This window comes from Anolis carolinensis, chromosome 4 (genome assembly GCF_035594765.1).
Source record: "Anolis carolinensis isolate JA03-04 chromosome 4, rAnoCar3.1.pri, whole genome shotgun sequence".
Taxonomy (NCBI): domain Eukaryota; kingdom Metazoa; phylum Chordata; class Lepidosauria; order Squamata; family Dactyloidae; genus Anolis; species Anolis carolinensis.
The window spans coordinates 141,998,042-142,016,892 of NC_085844.1; the positions used below are offsets into that span (position 1 = coordinate 141,998,042).

General features: G+C 40.6%; 1 protein-coding gene across 12 annotated transcripts in view; it reads right to left on the minus strand.

The window, feature by feature from the left end:
* Positions 1-13,726, minus strand: part of ntng1 (netrin G1) — a 346,261-nt gene extending 332,535 nt beyond the window's left edge. For 3 of the 12 annotated variants that reach the window (XM_008109119.3, XM_008109118.3, XM_008109120.3), the window contains exons 1-2: positions 13,083-13,720; positions 3,316-4,027 (exon numbers count right to left, since the gene is read on the minus strand). In XM_008109119.3, coding sequence (XP_008107326.1) covers positions 3,316-3,561 — 246 coding nt within the window. In that variant the 5' untranslated portion in view covers positions 3,562-4,027; positions 13,083-13,720. Of the gene's footprint in view, positions 1-3,315; positions 4,028-13,082 lie in introns of all 12 variants that reach the window. The other 9 variants (XM_062977940.1, XM_008109115.3, XM_062977942.1 and 6 more) reach the window with 5 other exon arrangements.
* Positions 13,727-18,851: the final 5,125 nt, after the last annotated feature.

Genomic DNA, 18,851 nt, shown 5'->3' on the forward strand with positions numbered 1-18,851 from the left:
ATGCTCAAACTACTACATCCTGTTGGCTTTCATTTGGCAAGCTATTCATGCCCCAGTTTTAAAACCTATTTTAGAAGTTGTCCAAATTAAATCAAGAACAGAAATCTTTCACAGAACCACTAGGAAGAAAAACTGGGAATATTTGCTTACAATATGCAGCTCTCCAAGAAGAAGACATAAATTAATAGGTACCATTCTGGTGGGAAAGTAACGACACTCCATGCAGTCATGCCACCCCATGACCTTGGAGGTGTCCATGGACAACGCCAGCTTTTCGGCTTAGAAATGGAGACATGACCAGACTTAATGCCACCTTTATCTTTTTTACTCAATCTCTGCAGCATGGATTTAAAATGACTAAGGACTTCAAAACTGGCCTTGAGTTGGCAAATTCAGCCCCCTTTTATTTCAATCATCTTATTTATCATTCTAAAAAGCCAGAAAAAATGGACCTTCTCCCAAACAAAAATCCCACCCCACCTTGGATCTTTATTGGTCATAAAGTTTTGTCTCTCATTCACATTTTCTATCAGGACCAAACATCAATTGATCGATCCCTTGAACATCTTAATGCACAGGGCATCAAAGTAGACATACACTGTAATTTGGCTATGTGCTTTAGAATTGTGTTGACTTGCTTATTCATATCAGAAGGTAGGCTCCAGTTCATGAAAGCTCAAGTCAAATAAACATTAGTTTCTCTGCTGTTTTGACCACAAGAAACGTAAATGGTTATATACCCAGACTTTTTTTCCGCAAGATTTATCTGTCCTCTCAAAAGGGCAGTCATATCACTGGTACATAATCCACCATGCAAACCTACATGTACTTCTCAGTCTGTGAAAATATTTCAGCTTAATCATATTGTTCCCCTGAGTTTCCCTGGTGAAATGAGTAAACCACTCAACCCAAGAAGCTTCTGGCTATTTATACAATAAGAGAATTTGTTCCTAGCTCGACCACAGTTCCATAAAACTACAGATATGACCAAACTCTGTTAAATTACATCATTTTCAGTCCCAGCATACTATAGAGTTGGGATGGGGAACCTAGAGATTCCTAGAGAGGTATTCTCCCTAGTAATTTGCTAGGTCTTCTAACACAACCCTATTGCAACTTCTGGGGGAAGGATACTATAAAGTCACCAGGAGGATGCAGAAAATACCTACAGAAACGATTAACCCTCAAGGCACAGGTAAGTGAAACTGCAGATATGGATTCAGTGATTACAGGGGCTTTTGCTGTATTGGCAGAAACAACTGAATAGATGGATGGTATGCAAATCCCATGCTGACCTCAGTCTTCAGCAATCAGTCCCTAAACCCTTTTCCAGACTCTGCTAACTGATATAAATACTAGCACCCATCGAAAATGAAGGTACACAACCATGAATGAGGCTGTGAAGTCATCTATGTTAATATTCTTACGCATCTTGTACATTGATTATTCTAGGCATTGATAAGACAGTGATCATCCTTCCCTTTGTTTTTTCTGAGCCATCACTCATCCTTTCCCACTATTTTGCAGTCTTTGGTGAATGTATGCCTCTGATATCTTCTTCACACACACAAAGACAGAAAAGAGTATTGCAAGCAGAGGGCAAAGGTTGGACAACCTGCACACTGTAGAGCAGCCATATCAACTTCTGAATAAGCAACTGTGAGAATCAAAGAGTTGTGTTATCTCAGTATATTATCTACTATGTTCCAGTTCATTCTTATGAGCTGGGTTACTAAGATACATTTTGGCTCTTTGAAGCCTCCACTGCTGGAGACCTAACAAAAGATGACCTGACAGTGGTCTATGCAATCAGTTGCTAAATAATCCCAAGATACCAGGATAAGATCCTAGGACCTTTGGTTTGCAAACTATGGGCTCCATCATGGAAACATTCCTCCTTCAAACATATAAATCCCAGTTATTTAACAGTTGGAGCATTGTTTGCAACACTGCCTTTATGTTATGATCTAGTATAGTAGATCTTTCAATGTCATTTTAGAAGTCTAGTGAGCACAATCTTCTGAATTTCCTAATCCCAAGTCCATAAGCAATGAATGCATATGGCACCACGATTACATGAGCTTGCATCCATAAGTGAGCAATTTTACTGTCAACCTTCGTACATGGGCTGAAACAGAATTTACACATATAGGCTAATGTAAAAAATCAAGTAAGCTGGATATGACAGCATTCAGTCTTTGGTGACATGTCACTGTATTTTCTGCTTCTTTCCCTGAATTCTTTCCTCAGGCTCTACATATAACACCGAGGTCTAAATTTCAAATACAGAAGAAGAAGGCTTGTGACTAATCCAAATAGCGTAGGTGTGTGTTTTTATAAGAATAAGTATTCATCTGCATGAATATGTCAAATTAAAAACCACAGCTGAAACATTCAGTGCTCTTAAATTGTGGAACAAGTTTCAAAATTATATGAGTTGGTTGGGAAACCAACATGTACAGGACCCCACCCCGCTTCCTTATCTCCTGGCACCTGAGTCTCAAAGGCATTACTGTCATCAAATTTTCTGACCTGATCTATGACAGCAAATCATTTCTTGGGATGTGAACCTGTAGCCCTCACATACAAGTTATGCTAGCACTGCTTGAGCACTGCTATACATCATCAGTAGATTATTCATCTCACAATGGAGAAATACCGCTGTCTCATTTGAACTTTAACAAGACCTGCTTTCGGTTCATTCAGTGACAGGAAAGAAGGAACAACACTTACAGCAGCACATGTTAAATGGCTTTAGAAATGAGAGGAAATGTTACTCTTAAAGCAACTCTGTAAAAGGTTACTCCTAAGTTGCCAGTGGGGTGAGACATTTGTCTGAGAACCTCAATGCTTACAGAAATTAATATCATTATTGGATACCTATTTACAACCACTGTGCACAAGTGAAAGTATTATTTGTGCTCCCACTCTGAGAAGCTGATGTATCCTTTGAGTCAGATCTATCTGCCCTGTGAACCAAGAGGCGAGCCTGGGCAAATGTATACCCAAAATGCTCCATTTGTCAAAGAAAAGAGCCTGGACTTAAAGAAAGCAGTCAGAAGTTTTGCCATTAATTCCAACCAGACCTTAAGGACATTGCTGAACAACTATTTAACTGTACTCTTCCGCTTAAAAAGCTTTGAGGCTTCCTCCTTGCCAGAAGCTTTTCAGATCTACAGTATGCAATGTCATGCAGCTTTTACCTGACACTTAAAACCTTGGCCTTGATCCACAAACTGAAGCAAAGGATATGCACTTTTTCTTGCTGAGGGGACTGCAATTTGTCATAATATACCATGGGGAGGGGGTTCTTACCATTCCGCAGAAATTCTCTGGTGGATTTCCACATGTTATGTTAGGTGGATCCAGATTTACTTTCACGTATTTCATCATATCTATGGCTTCTGGCTGACAAGCTGAGTAATCCCAAATCTTCCCTTCATCTGTGTAAATTTGAGTCTTGCACACGTCATAGTGTCCCCACACGGAAGGATAGTGTTGTATCACTGACGAGACAGTAACCCAAAGGGCATGAAGGGACAAGAATCTTGAGAAATACATCTCTAAATCCTTGACAGGTGTCTTGATAGCTGTAACTGGCCAAGAGCTAAGTGCAGTCTCTATTATACATATATGTACACAGGAGGCCGAACTTATTGTAAAATGTGTTCCAAACCAGAAGACAAGAAGGATATTATGATGACTGGGTTTTTTAATTCAAAGTTGGAAACTTTGGTGGAAGCCTAGAATATTGAAGAGATGTCGTTCAAAACAATCAGAAGGACCATCTGTTGCCTTCAAATGTTTCAGGACTTTTTAGCACAAAGGTAAATGGTGTCCAAAAGCAGACAATAACTCAGCAATGTTTCCAGTCCTCAGTGGCGATGTCAGTAATCCTGAGCAATCCTCCCTTTACTCAATGCATGAGGGATGACTGCACAAAGTGATAAATCAGTTGGTGGAGCAAAACGATGAATGTCTATAGCCTCTCCGCCATCAATCATCCTTTCCTTCCGGCACTGGCATCCTTTTAGAAACAATAAAAATAAGAATTATTGCCCAAGAATCAATGCATTAGAAAATATATGATATGTTGGCATTTCAAGAGGTTTGATAATGCAAGATAAATTGGAATAATCTGGATAACCTTTAGTGGAGGTGTATTGCTAGGATGAAGAAAGTAGCAGAATCGCTCATTGCCAAAAAAAATTTTGACATGAAAGATTTGACTCTTCTAACAAAGACATACAGAATGTTATCTCCGTGTTCCGGAGTTTTCCCCTTCCTCCTGTTTGTCTACAAAAAAACAGCCTTTCCGTCTTGGCAAAACCCAAGAGAAAATGACAGCACTTAAAACAGTTCTCATATTTCATAACCAGATCAGGGATAGAAATCCCAATCCACCAAAGGCAGAGGATCTTTTATTACCGTGACAAAGGACTGACAACAACTTGTGTGTTTTTCATCTTTTGCAAAGAAGACCTCAGAGAGCTCAAAATGTCTAGAACACGTCTAAGCTTTTGTTAGCTTAATAAGAGAGATATTGCGAGCAAACTTCTGTCTCTTGGGATTTTTTTCTCATTACAATTGGAAGAGCTCTGCTTCTTTTGTTTAATTGTTTTTAATGACAAAGATAACAGTTGGTTCATTTGCAGCTTATAATAATAATTTCCCTCTATCTAGGCTTTCTGTATATTATTATTATTATTATTATTATTATTATTATTATTATTATTATTATTATGTTATTTGATGCGTCAATTTACTTAACAAAAACCATCCTCTCAAACTCCCCCTCCACTCAATGCAGAGGGCATAAAATACTGTGTTCTAAATTAAATGATTTAAAAATGACGTCTGGAAAATACAAAGCAAATTTGCACCGTTCATTGCCACATTTTCAAGTTATTTATATCGTAAGGATGGCTAACTGACCATTTTTTAAAAATCCCGGCCTTATACAGATTTCAGTTAGTTAGTGATTAAGAGAGCCTCAGATATTATCTTCATGAAGGCAAGGGAAAATAATTCAAGCCTGAAACATGTGGAAAGAGATCTTTTCCCAAACTAGGGCATATTTTGTATAGGCTGTGTGTATCTATATAAAATGCCCAAAAACTGTAGAAATACAAAAAGTAAAAGATGCCAGCAAGATTACAGATCCTGGCATTTTCTGAGCAGATCCATCTTCTCTAATTCATTAATATCTGGAGAACACTTTGGTCTCTGAACCTGGCTATAACTGGTCTAAGCTAGGACCATAATAAAATAACACTCAAATGCATTTATACCTGCTTTATTAATTTCATCCAGTGAAAGGGCTTGCTCATCAACCTTTCCAGAAAACACTTGCAAGATTAAGAATACCACTCTAAAGCCATGTTTAAATCATCTGTTTTTAAAAGATATTGGATTAGCATTTACTACCATTAAGGGCCCTTCCACACAGCCATATAACCCAGAATATCAAGGCAGAAAATCTCACAATATCTGCTTTGAACTGGGTTCAGAGTCCACACTGCCATATATCCCAGTTCAAAGCAGAAAATGTGGAATTTTATTCAGTTGTACGGAAGGGGCCTAAGACATTTTTCCTTTGCAAGTACAGTAAACATACGGAAGCACTTGTACTGCCTCACAAACCTTCTTACCTTGCCTTGCTCATTTAAAGTCTGACCTTCTAAAAAGTTATATAATTATTATTATTATTTCCACAATGTGAGGCATATAAAAAGAACACAGCATTTTAGTGACTTTGGCAGGATTACAGTTCCTTCCAAAACACCCACTTTCGAGGAAAGAGAACCTTGCCTTCAAAGCAATTTTGTAAACAAGTTCCTTTTATTCAAATAAGGAATCATCTTGAAACTGAACTTCGCTACAGACACTATGCAGTGCCAACAGATGGTTGAATTGTGTTTCCATAGCAAATTACAATAATTGCCTTATGGATGCAAGTGCAATTTCCTATTATATTCATTTCATAAAATGGTATCGTACAGCTGTTACATGCAATGCATTGTATAAGAAAGCATGTTGGCTAGTTGCATTTGCTTTTAGCAATCAGCTGCACAACACGAGAACATCAAATTTAACTCTGTCCCAAAATCAAAAGCATTCCAAAACGAAATCTGAGTACACTTTGTTTCAAAATTACACAAAATTGTCTGAGATCTTTCTTTTTCTTTTACATTTTTGTCTTCTCTAATCATCTCCAAATTAGTTTAGGCCTTAATTCAGTAGGCATAGTATTTGATTCATTTCGAATCTACTGTCTTTAAGATTTATGTTTGAGGAAGATGTGAAATAATTTTGAAATTATAACTGAGAGGGGCGTTTTAACTGAAGAAATCATCCCATTGAAAATAGCATTTGAAAAATAAATCATATTTATATAAAAACCCAAAATCTGTATTTAATGCGGACATGAAAGAATGGCTTAAATCAATTAATAGCCATGTTAGTGCAAAGTATGATAGTGGAAATAAATGTTATATGTGTAGAACACCTTTATTCCTAAATGAATTCAAACAGCCTATACCTAATAAAACACTTGGGAGATGCCCTTTCCTCCCTCCCTCCCTCATATCTCCTGTCCACAATATCAACAGATACAAGCTGCAATGAACAATGCAGAATAAGAGACTAAATGCCACACTAGCAGCTCTCTCTTTCTCTTCATTGGGCTATAGCATTTCTCCTGTATAATGAATTCTCATTAAAGCAAGTTTGAGTCATAATAATGGTCATTACCTAGAATTATAGACTATCACATTGATCGAATTCAGTATGCTGGGAAGGGGAAAGTGGTGACAACCACGCAGGTGATTTAAGCATCAGGCAGATGCCAGAACATGCGACTGGCATGCTTGACAAGAAGCGGCCAATTATAGCTTAAATTTCTGGCACCTGTCCAGTATGTGATTAATAGTTTTCCATTACATTTCAGTCATATTATTAATGTATTAAAAATGTCATGCTTTGGCAAGAGCTAACGCAGCATAGCTTAGCTACTTGGCAGTATCTCATTAGTAATGATTTCCCATTGACACAGGGGATGGTATTGACTAAAGATCATACGCTAAGGGTCACAGGGTTTTGGTAACGGCATCACGTGACCCACGTTGTATTTGTGGAGCAAGTGGGGATGAACTCTCCCCCATGAAATTCAGATTTCACTTCTCCAAGAAGAAATGAAGCAATCTTTTCAAAAATGTAGACAAGACCTTGAAAATTACCACTTCAACCCTAAGCAGATTTGTATTGAACGGAACTTCAGTTCAGCCCCACTCAAGTCATTACAAACAGCAATGAAGAGTTTCTAATGTCACAAACTTTCTGAACTTTAATATCTGCAATGTAAAGAGATTTCAAATATAACAGCAATAGGAGATCGCTTTTCTCAATAGTATTTTTATTGGTATTTGCTCCAACGCAGGAAGTGTTAATAAATGACAAATGTCTGAGGTTTTTTTTAATCCTCTCTGACTTTATAACCTCTGCTTACCATCTGATCATGCAATCTGCTGTGTTAACTTGAATTGATCCATAGAATCTCACATGCAGAAACTGATGTCTTTACTGATGAAGGGAAAGGTGACTCCAACCCGCTGAGGGTGAGGGAAAGGAATAGATTATGCTAACTATATTCAATAGAGCTGTGGCACATGGCAAGCCAAAGCTTTCCTTTGTTACCAATAGCTCATTACTCTGAAGGTGTTTTGACCCTTGCATTATCCACATGTGCCCTATCCTACATAAGCTGTAAAGCAAAAGCAAAACAACAACAACCAGGAGGCATTCCTCCTCTAGAGAACTCAAGAAAACACAGAGAGATGGCAAACATTTTGCTGGGATTCCTTTACGGAGCTTGGAGAAATTCAATCCAATGTGTAAAGCACGGGTCACTGAATTTATACCCAAACACATCGCCATCCAGGCACTTCTTATGACTTTTATTTAGTACATTAAAAAATCAAAACAAAAACACTCCAAACCTTGTTATATAAATATATTCATGGCAAGCAATGTCTTTTTAGCTATATACAATGATTACGCTCCAGCCTCACACGCTGCCTTCATTATGCTAAATCTGATACCCCAAAAGTGTATCCTGGCTCTAATTAATTATGATAAAAGACAACTGCCAATGCTGATTAGCATTTGCTGGCAAATGCAGCGTCTTGTAATGGGATTGATCACTATGAATAGTTCTCTGCCCCCCTCCCACATTCAAAGTGATAATCTTCTCATTATTATTATTATTATTTTTAAAACTGTCACCAAGAAGCAGATGGCATGTTCTGTCAGGAGAATTCTCCAGATGAGGACTGCATCATACAGACCTAAAATTTTAAAAATATAAACAAAACATAAAAGTCCCAAATACAAATTTTTGACATATTTACTTGAAAATATGCTCCAGTGTGACATATTTGAAGTACGTGCGATTAGAAATGCAAGGCTTTTGTTACATTGCCACATGCAACTCCTAGGGAATTTCATCTTTTGCCTTTGTCCGTTGACATATTTGCTTTATAGATAGATAGATAGATAGATAGATAGACAGACAGACAGAAACACACACACACACACACACACACACACACACACACACACGGGATAATATGAAAACCCATAAAATTGATTAGGTGATTAGAAATTTCAGAAATGAATTTTATGCGATCCTCTACTAATTCTTTTTAAACCCTTCTTGACATCTTAGTTTTGTGCTTTCAAAAGGCTCAAATAATATTGTTATAAATGCAACTCAGACAAAAATGGGTATTTTAAAAGCTCTATTCTCCACATCCCCCATGACTCTAGAAACTGGATTTGCGAACATATACAAAATCTCCGCATTTAAAACCAACACAGTGCTTTTAAAAATTCACTCATTTTGGCCAGTTAAATGGGAGTGCATATATAGTAGACTTTGTATTTTATTGTCTTGGAGGTAGATCAAAGGTGGTAAATGCCAATTTCCCGCTGTGTCCCACCATGTCAGAAACCTGATAGATGGGAAATTGCTGCATTTAAAACCAACCTATTGCTTTTCATAAATGTTAAATTAGTTTGCTGAACAAGCAAAAATTGGACCATGTGAATAATAGGGTAAGTGCTTTATGTCCCAGACTTGAAAAATTGTAATATCCATTTTTAAGAGGGGGAAATTAAACTACAAAGAGACTTTGGTGGTTAAGTACCAATTGTCAAAAAAAATCTAATAAGACAGTGAAGTTTTTAAATCTACCTACTTATGGAAAATTCTGTTTGTTCCCTTTCAAGAGAGTGCAAGGGATAGTGAAATTCTAACTTGTAGTACAAGGGAGAGAATCAGTTAACTTTTATTTTGGAAAATAAGCCAATTTAAGGCCACACTAGGCTGTTCCATGTCTCTCCTTCCTACAGCATTTTGCGGGAAGCATTCCAACTCATATCACATTGTCAGAATTCAAAACAGAGAATAAATGATTCATGTGCTTTCATTTGAAAGTGATATTATGTAAAACTGTTGGAAGCACATACTACAATAATTCACCTTAAATTGAGAGAACTTCTCTCTTTCTTTTTGTATAGGATTTAATGTATGTTGCAATGGGTGCAGCATTCAGGTCTCATCTAGATGCTCAGGGAAAAGACGGATACCTGAACAACACAAGGAAAGTTGTTTGAAAGGAATCGCAGTCTCAGGCAGCATTCCTTTGCATGGTGATACATTGTGGAAAACCCAGTCCGGACACTCACCTTACTCATAAGTAAGTCTCTGCACAAGATTATTTCCTAGGTCACTCCTTTACATTTTCTCATTTAATATCTGTACATACAATTTGTTAAATTATTATCCTTTTTGTTCAACCGTTTCTGCCCTTTGTACCATGGGTTTAAAGACACTCCTGGGAGAGATGAAATAATAGTGTGACTATTAGCTAAGGAATTATTATTATTTTTAATCACACCACTGGTAAATATTTTTCATTAGATGCAAAAGATGTCTTTGTCAATTCACCTTCCTGAGAACTGAGTGATGGAAAACTCAGCTTCGTCAGAAGCATGGACTATGTTTATCTAATGCCTTAAAAGGCATTGTGCTATGTCTATCTATATATTTATTCAAAAGCATACTAAAACCGAATTGAAGGGGGCTTACTACCCGGGGAATGAGTATAGGATTGCACATTTAATTTCCCTTCTCAAACATATATAAGAATTATGCCAGCAAAACGGTATCTGTTACCTGCCAAAAATCCACACAACATACTTATGCATTGTCCTATTTTCGTATATTTGAAAAATGGATAGCTGACAATGAAAGAATTTAAGAGAGGGAACAGAGGGAAGGGGAGATTAACATGAAGAGACTAGTAAAGCCAGCATAAAACCAGGACTGTTTGCTTTAATATATATTCAAAGTTTAAAGCTGCATGTATTGATTCCAGTTTTCCTCGTAATTCGACAATTGTCTGCTGCTTCTGTTTTGGGGAAGAGTGTGAACTCATTTTTCACCAACATCTCCAAGCATATGGGAGAAACCGCCTGCTATTTCAGAACTAAACAAAGGAAATTTTTGAGCTGGAGTAACACTAGTCTTTCCTTCCTATAGTTTGTACCCCTCTTCCTAGCATAACCAAAAAAATCTATATTATAAAATCTATTTTTAAAAAATCTACAGGGAAATCTTGCTGGGTTTGAAAAGGACACTTTTCATAACAGTTCCAGCTCAGTCCCACCCAGCTTCCTCAGTCTTTTCTTTGCTCAACCAACATGTTATCTTTCTTTACTGCCTGTTACTCTTGTTAACATTTTTCATTACAAACAAAAAAAAAGACGTAAAAGTTGAGTGTAATCCTTTTTTTTACTGTTTATACAAGTGAGGTTTCTCCCTTCTTTCGCTACAGTGCCATCGATCCTATGACTTAAGTACTAAGCTATTTGGGGGGCTTTATCTCAGTAGGAAGAAAAAGACTGAAGGTTTCCATATGTACCAGGATTGAATCAGCTGCTTCAGAGGGCTCTTCCATAGTAATATAACTCAGAATATCAAGGCAGATAATCCACAATGTCTACTTTGAACTGGGTTAACTGAATGCCCTTCCACATAGCTATATATAACTCACAATATCAAGGCAGATAATCCACAATATCTGCTTTGAACTGGGTTATGGGGGGGGGGGGGGGGTGTCCTTCCACACAGCCATATAATCCAGAATAAAGACAGATAATCCCATAATATCTGCTTTGAACTGGATTATCTGAGGGCCCTTCCGCAAAACTATATATCCCAGAATATCAAGGCAGGAAATCCCACAATATCTGCTTTGAACTGGATTATCTGAGTCCACACTGCCATACATTCCAGTTCAAAGTGGAAAATGTGGGATTTTATATAGCTGTGTGGAAGGGGCCTGAGCTGAGGCCACTCGACTCGGAGAACTCATCCATGTGGGATATATCCGAACTTCTCCTGTGACACTGCCTTAACATAAAAAAATGCCTGGTTGTCCCTTTTATAAAAACCTGTCTTCAGTGTTGTTTATAATTCCTGGACCATCCCCAGCTGCTAATTTTAAAAAGCCAAACCTTCTTCAAAAAATCTCTTTTCTCCTTTTTTACCTTGCCACACTGGGACGGTAGAGGGCGCACTGTCTATTTGTAATGGATCGAAGTTTGGTCTCTTTCCTCCCCGTTTTGGAAATGTCTTAATTGCTTCAAGGTGGAGGAGGAGGAGGAGGAGGAGGAGGGGGGGGGGGAGGAGGCAGAGGAGGCAATAAAACCACCATTTAATTCATGCCTGCAAAGTGTGTGCGTAGGGAAGGGGTTGGGGGCGTTGTCCCTCTCCAAAAAGGCTGCAAATCCTAAAAGTACAGTCAAAATCCCAAAGGATGAAGAGGCAGGCAGTTTGAGGCCCCAGGTTGCTGTGAGTTTTCAGGGCTGTATGGAAGCATTCTTTCCTGACGTTTCACCCACATCTGTGCCAGGCATCTTTTTGTGAGATTTGTTGGAAACTGAGCAAGGGAGGTTTATATATGTGTGGAAGGTCCAGGGTGGGAGAAAGAACTCTTGTCCGTTTGAATCAAGTGTGAATGTTGCAATTAATCACCTTGATTAGCATTAACAAGTCTTGCAGCTTCCTGCCTGGGGGAATCCTTTGTTGGGAGGTGTTAGCTGGCCCTGATTGGTTCCTGCCTGGAATTCCCATTTTCAGAGTGTTATTCTCTATTTACTGTCCTGATTTGAGAGTTGTTTTTTAAATACTGGTATCCAGATTTGGTTCATTTTCATGGTTTCTTCCTTTCTGCTGAAATTGTCCCCATGCTTGTGGATTTCAATGGCTTTTTGTGTAGCCTGAGGGCCCTCCCACACAGCTGTCTCTCAGTCTTTTCCTATCCATTGAGCTACCCATTTGTGGGATTAAGGGCCCTTCCACACAGTCCTATATCCCAGAATATCAAGGCAGAAAATCCCACAATATCTGATTTATTTATTTATTTTATATACCGCTCTTTTCCCTCAGGGGGACCTTGCTTTGAACTGGGTTATCTGAGTCCACACTCAGATAATGTGGGATGTTCTGCTTTGATATTCTGGGATATAAGGCTGTGTGGAAGGGCCCTGGCACGGTGGTTGTTAGAGCGGTCCAGCATTTCTGTGCTCTCAAATAATATGCTGTTCCCAGTAAATAAAGAACAACACTCTGAAAACAGACATGAAACAATCAGGGTCAGCTAACACTTCCCAACAAATGATTTCCCCAGTCAGATTTTGAGGCTGCAAGGCTTTTTCAATGCTAATCAAAGTGATTAATTGCAACATTGCAACAGACAATAGTTCTTTCTCCCACGCTGGACCTTCCACAGATATATAAACCTCCCTTGCTTACTTTCCAACAGACCTCACAAATTCTGAGGATGCCTGCCATAGATGCGGGCGAAACGTCAGGAGAGAATGCTTCTGGAGCATGGCGATACATCCCAGAAAACTCCTAGCAGCCCAGTGATTCCAGCCATGAATTGAGAAAGCGTTTAGAAAGTTTACTGTCCTTGCCCTGGAGGGGAAAGGCAGGAGCGCGGTCCTCTACTCACCGACGAAGAGGCGGATACGAAGAGGCGCTTCCAGCCAGTTTGCACAGCTCCTCCAAAGTTGCGCCGGGCGAGCCCAGGCGGGAGAGACGGGGCAAGGCTCGGGCTGGAGCAGCGGCGGGAATGCCAGACGCGGCGCTCCGTCTCCTCTCGCTCTGCCTCGGCGCCCCTCCTCTGGCGCTGCCCCTTCGGAGCCCGAGCCCGGCTTGGGGCCAAGGGAGACGGACGGGGCGGGAAGCCCGCGCCGCCTTCGCCCAGGCAACTTTGCCCGGCGCCGCTTGCTGCTCCAGCTGCTGCTGCTGCTGCTTCTCCCGAGGCTGGCAGCGTTCCGTCGGGTCCCCTTGGCCAGCTTGCATGTTATTTCCCCTTCGGCCGACGTCGGAGGCGCTGGGAAGGGACGCCCATCCCCGCGTCGGGACTCCCAGCCGCCTCCCGAGGCTCCCTGCCCATAAGCGCCCGCGCTGGGGAAAGTCCGTCGGAGGCCTCCTCCCCTCCCTCCTCCCCTCCCCACTTGGCCCCTACTGCTGCCTTTCCCCGGCGCCGATGCACATTCCCCTCTGCCTTTCTCCCATCCCGTGGCGGCAAACTTCAACGGAGGAGGAGAAGGAAAAAGCGGCGGCGGCGCAGACGTGTCAGTTCCAAACCATCTTCTCCGGCAACTGCCGGCGAGTAGGGAAGAAGGCAAACCTTATACCACCTTCGGTTCCGAGCGCGCCGAGCGGTCCTAAAGCCGGCCCGACTCCTTCTCCTGCCGCCGTCTTTTTTTGGATGGAAGAGCCCGAAAGAAGCAGGAATCGAACGAGAGCACAGTCGCCTTTAAGCGGCTGTCAACCCGGGCCACGGACTAGAGCGAAAGGCAGCTTGTGGTTCAGAGAATCATAGTTGGAAGAGACCACATGGGCCAAAAGAGATGCCACCTGAACATTAGGAAGAACTTCCTCACTGTGAGAGCTGTTCAGCAGTGGAACTCTCTGCCCCGGAGTGTGGTAGAGGCTCCTTCTTTGGAGAGGCTGCATGGCCATCTGTCAGGAATGTTTTCAGGGCCATAACCAGAAAAAAAATTCGGGGGTGGGGTTGAAACTTTTTTTAGCAAATCATGAAGAATAGTTCCATAACGCAAAATAATTTAGAAATCAGGCTCCATCGATAAACTTCAGTGGACACTAATGGGGATTCGTTAGAAATCATTTGTTAAAATTCATGATTAAACCAGGGGTTTTTTTTTGGGGGGGGGGGGGGGTGAACCACTACCCCTCCCCCTTGGCTACAGCCCTGGAAGAGACCACATGGGACAAAAGAGATTCCGCCGGAACATTAGGAAGAACTTCCTGTCTGTGAGAGCTGTTCAGCAGTGGAACTCTCTGCCCCGGAGTGTGGTGGAGACTTCTTCTTTGGAAGCATTTAAGCAGAGGCTGGATGGCCATCAGTCGGGGATGCTTTGAATGCGATTGTCCTGCTTCTTGGCCAGAGGTTGGACTGGATGGCCCACAAAGTCTCTTCCAACTCTATGATTCTATCTAGTCCAGGCTATTGGGCAAACTTTCTTCCAACTAGTAACAGAACATGGTTGGCTCTATACCAAGCATACACAAACTTTGGCCCTCCAGGTGTTTTGATAGGCTGTTAGGAATTGCAGGCTGTGGTGTGCAGGCTGATTAGCAGCCAGCTGCAACAAATCACTCTGATCAAGAGGTCATGAGTCCAAGGCCAGCCGGTGCCTGCTTTTGTCTCTGTCTCTGTTCTATGTTATGGCATTGAATGTTTGCCTTATATGTGTGCAATGTGATCCGCCCTGAGTCCACTTCGGGTGAGAAGGGCAGAATATAAATACTGCAAATAAATAAATAAATAATTGTAGTTCAAAACACCCGGAGGGCCGAAGTTTGCCCATTCCTGATCTAGTCCAACTCCCTGCCATAAAGGAACCCACTGTTCACTTTGCACCTTCAGGGCCAGGCAGTACATCCGAACTTTCAAACTCTTCAAATTCGGGAACTGCACCACTCTGCAACACCGTCATTCAGTGCCATTGAATACAGCCATATAACCCAGAATATCAAGGCAGATAAATCCACAATATCTTCTTTGAACTGGAGCTCCGTCCACGCAGTGTATAAAATCCCACATTATCTGCTTTGAACTGGATTATATGGACTCATATAATAAATAAATGAACGAAACTTTATTTATAGTCCGCTCTATCTCCCCAAAGGGACTCAGGGCGGATTACAACAAAATTGTTTGAAATAACAACCTCCCAAACCACTCACTATTTATTTGTTAATGTATATACAGTAGAGTCTCACTTATCCAACATTTTGGATTATCCAACACATTTTTGTAGTCAATGTTTTCAATGCATTGTGATATTTTGGTGCTAAATTCGTAAATACAGTAATTACAACATAACATTACTGCGTATTGAACTACTTTTTCTGTCAAATTTGTTGTATAACATGATGTTTTGGTGCTTAATTTGTAAAATCATAACCTATTTTGATGTTTAATAGGCTTTTTCTTAATCTCTCATTATTATCCAACATATTCGCTTATCCAATGTTCTGCCGGCCTGTTTATGTTGGATAAGTGAGACTCTATTGTATTTGGTAACCTGTATTCTATATGTATGTTGATTTGACTCTTTGGTGTGGGAGGAGTTATAGACATGTGATTATACTGAGCATGTGCAGACCCAAAACTCCATTTTGTATTAAATACAGTAGTCTCGCTTATCCAACATAAACGGGCCGGCAGAACGTTGGATAAGCAAATATGTTGGATAATAAGGAGAGATTAAGGAAAAGCCTATTAAACATCAAATTAGGTTATGATTTTACAAATTAAGCACCAAAACATCATGTTATACAACAAATTTGACAGAAAAAGTAGTTCTATACGGAGTAATGCTATGTAGTAATTACTGTATTTACGAATTTAGCACCAAAATATCAGGATGTATTGAAAACATTGACTACAAAAATGTGTTGGATAATCCAGAACGTTGGATAAGTGAGACTCTACTGTACTTAGACCTCAGAGGAGATGGATGCACACAGTTTGCTATTTGGACAATGGGAGCAGGTTGCTGTTTGGACTTCAGTGGAGAAGTCAGTTTAGACACTTCTTTTTGCTTATAGACTTCAGTGAGTACAGCTATACTAAAGATTATGGACTGTTGATAATGCACAATCCACATAATTATAAACATATTGAATCCTTCAAATCTCATTAAAAGTCTCTAAAACTCAAATTGTTGGAAGGAAGATGGTGAACAGCAGATTAACAGATGTTAACAGCTAGGAGTGTGTACATATAGATGTACTTAATCTTCCTCCTCTCCATAAGCTAAATTGCATAGGTGTGTCTTTAGTAATTTTTTAAAGGCGAGGAGGGAGGAGGCCATTTTTAATTCTGTAGGGAGGGAGCTCCAAAGGTGGAGAGTGATTACTGAGAAGGCCCTCTCTCTTGTTCCCACTAGTTTTATTTGAGATGGGGGGAGAGGACCAAGAGCCGGGCCTCTTCAGCAGACCACAGCGCATGTGGTGGTTGGTATACAAAAATGTGGTCTTTTACATAGTTTGTGCCTGTGCCGTCCGCCAGACAATAAAAAAAAACTATAAAGCTGAAACGTGCCGTCCTTTATCCGGGCGAACTGCAAATCCCTATAAGCTGTCCTAAAATATTGAACGACTGAGTCTGGAGAACTTCAAAAAAGGATGTTTATTCATACAAGGTTGTAAACCTGGCACAGATCTTAAAGTTGCAGAAAATGAAACAAATTTCCATAGGTTTTAGTTGCAGAATTATCCCTGGTTCCAGAAGGCAAAGGTGATTATAAAACCACTATACCCTAATCACGCTGTCTATATTAGAAGGAGAAACTCTTTCCTTCCCTATCTTTACAGCAAAGATTAGTTCTAGAAGCGATGGAATAACCCTGCTCCTCTAACTAGATTTCCTATTCCAGATCAGTATAATTCAATACTTATCTAATTTGGATAGGCTTAGATTGGCCTGGTTTTGAGGATGATTTGTCCCAGTTAGCCTTGCACAGCTCCAGCACGTTGGAAGACTATAGCCAGAATGAAACTCTAAAATGGAGACTAGACCCTGGTAAAAAGGGCGGTCCTAAGATGTTGTACTCTTTGACCAATCATTGCAAAGAAAACTGCAGCCAGCTCTTGCAGACTTCAAGCCACCTTTCCTGGGCTTTTGCAGCCAGAGGCTGAAACAAAATGCAAAGGAGGGAAAACAAACAAACGACCAATAAGTAAGGCAAACCATCGTCCTGGGGGACGGAACACTCCCCGCTTAAATTCCCAGGATGTGGGAATTTACCACTCAAAAACATACAAACACCTTTGCACATATGACAATACAAACACTAGAACTTTAAACATCTCCAATAAGCAACACGAGGTCACTAATTGGTCTGTCCAAAATGGACACTTTGTCTCTGTTGCAAGTCTTTAATTGAACTTTCCTGACCTTACCATCCGGGCAAGGAAAGGTCTTTAATACAATGCCCATGGGCCATGCATGGCGGGGCAAGTCTTTGTCCTTTAACAACACAACGTTGTTAACCTCAATGTTGTCCTGTGGGCTTTGCCAGATTCTTCTAGCTTGAAGCTGGCTTAAGTACTCAGCTTTCCACCTTTTCCAAAATTGGTTGGCCAAGGACTGCACCTGTTTCCACAGGGCACGGTGAGTTCCGTCCGGAACTGGCAACATGATGTCCTTCCATCCTGGCACCTTTTGTGTCAAAATAAGTGCAGGAGTCAGTGGTTGTAAGTTCTCAGGGTCACTGGTAAGGGGAACCAGCGGCCGGTTGTTGATAATTGCGGTAACTTCCGCCATAAGTGTCACCAAAACATCATGCGTCAATGACCTATGACTCAAAAGCATGGCATTAAGGATTTTGCGACTAATACCAATCATCCTCTCCCAAACACCACCCATGTGGGAGGCGTGAGGAACATTGAAAGTCCACATAATTTGTTCAGTATTCGTAAAGTTCTGAACCTTTGGGTCTCTCCCAAACCTAGACACACAATTGAGTTCTTTGGTCGCACCTACAAAATTGGTGCCACAGTCCGACCGAATTGACTTAATTGGCCCTCTGAGGGCTATGAACCTTTTTAATGCGTTTAAAAATGATGAAGTGTCCATCCCTTCTATGACTTCTATATGGACAGCTCGTATTACTAAACAAGTAAACAAAACTGCCCACCTCTTGTTATTTACAACACCACCCCTGGTTTTCCTAGTGACAACCTCCCAAGGACCAAACACATCGATTCCCACATGGGAAAAGGGTGGGTCTGTCAAAGTCCTATCCTGAGGTAGTTCTGCCATCAACTGACTTTGACAGTTTCGCCTAAGGCGCCTGCATTTAACACATTTGAAAATACAACTGTTGACCAACCTTTTGGCATTAACTACCCACAGACCTTCATTTCTAAGGGCTGCCTCAGTTAGAGTTCTACCCTGATGATGGATCCTTTCATGGTGATGCCGAACGAGCAGCAATGCAGTGTGACTATTAGGGGGTATGATGATGGGGTTTTTTATGCACGCCTTGAGTTTAGCTTTGGCTAACCTTCCTCCAACTCTCAAAATACCCTCCTTGTCTAGAAATGGGTTTAACTCATTTAGAAGACTTTGATTAGGGATGTTGAGCCCTTGCTCTAGCCTAGCTATTTCCTGCTTGAAAGCAGATCTCTGTACTGACTTGAATATGACGCTCTTAGCCTTTATCATATCCTGGACCTG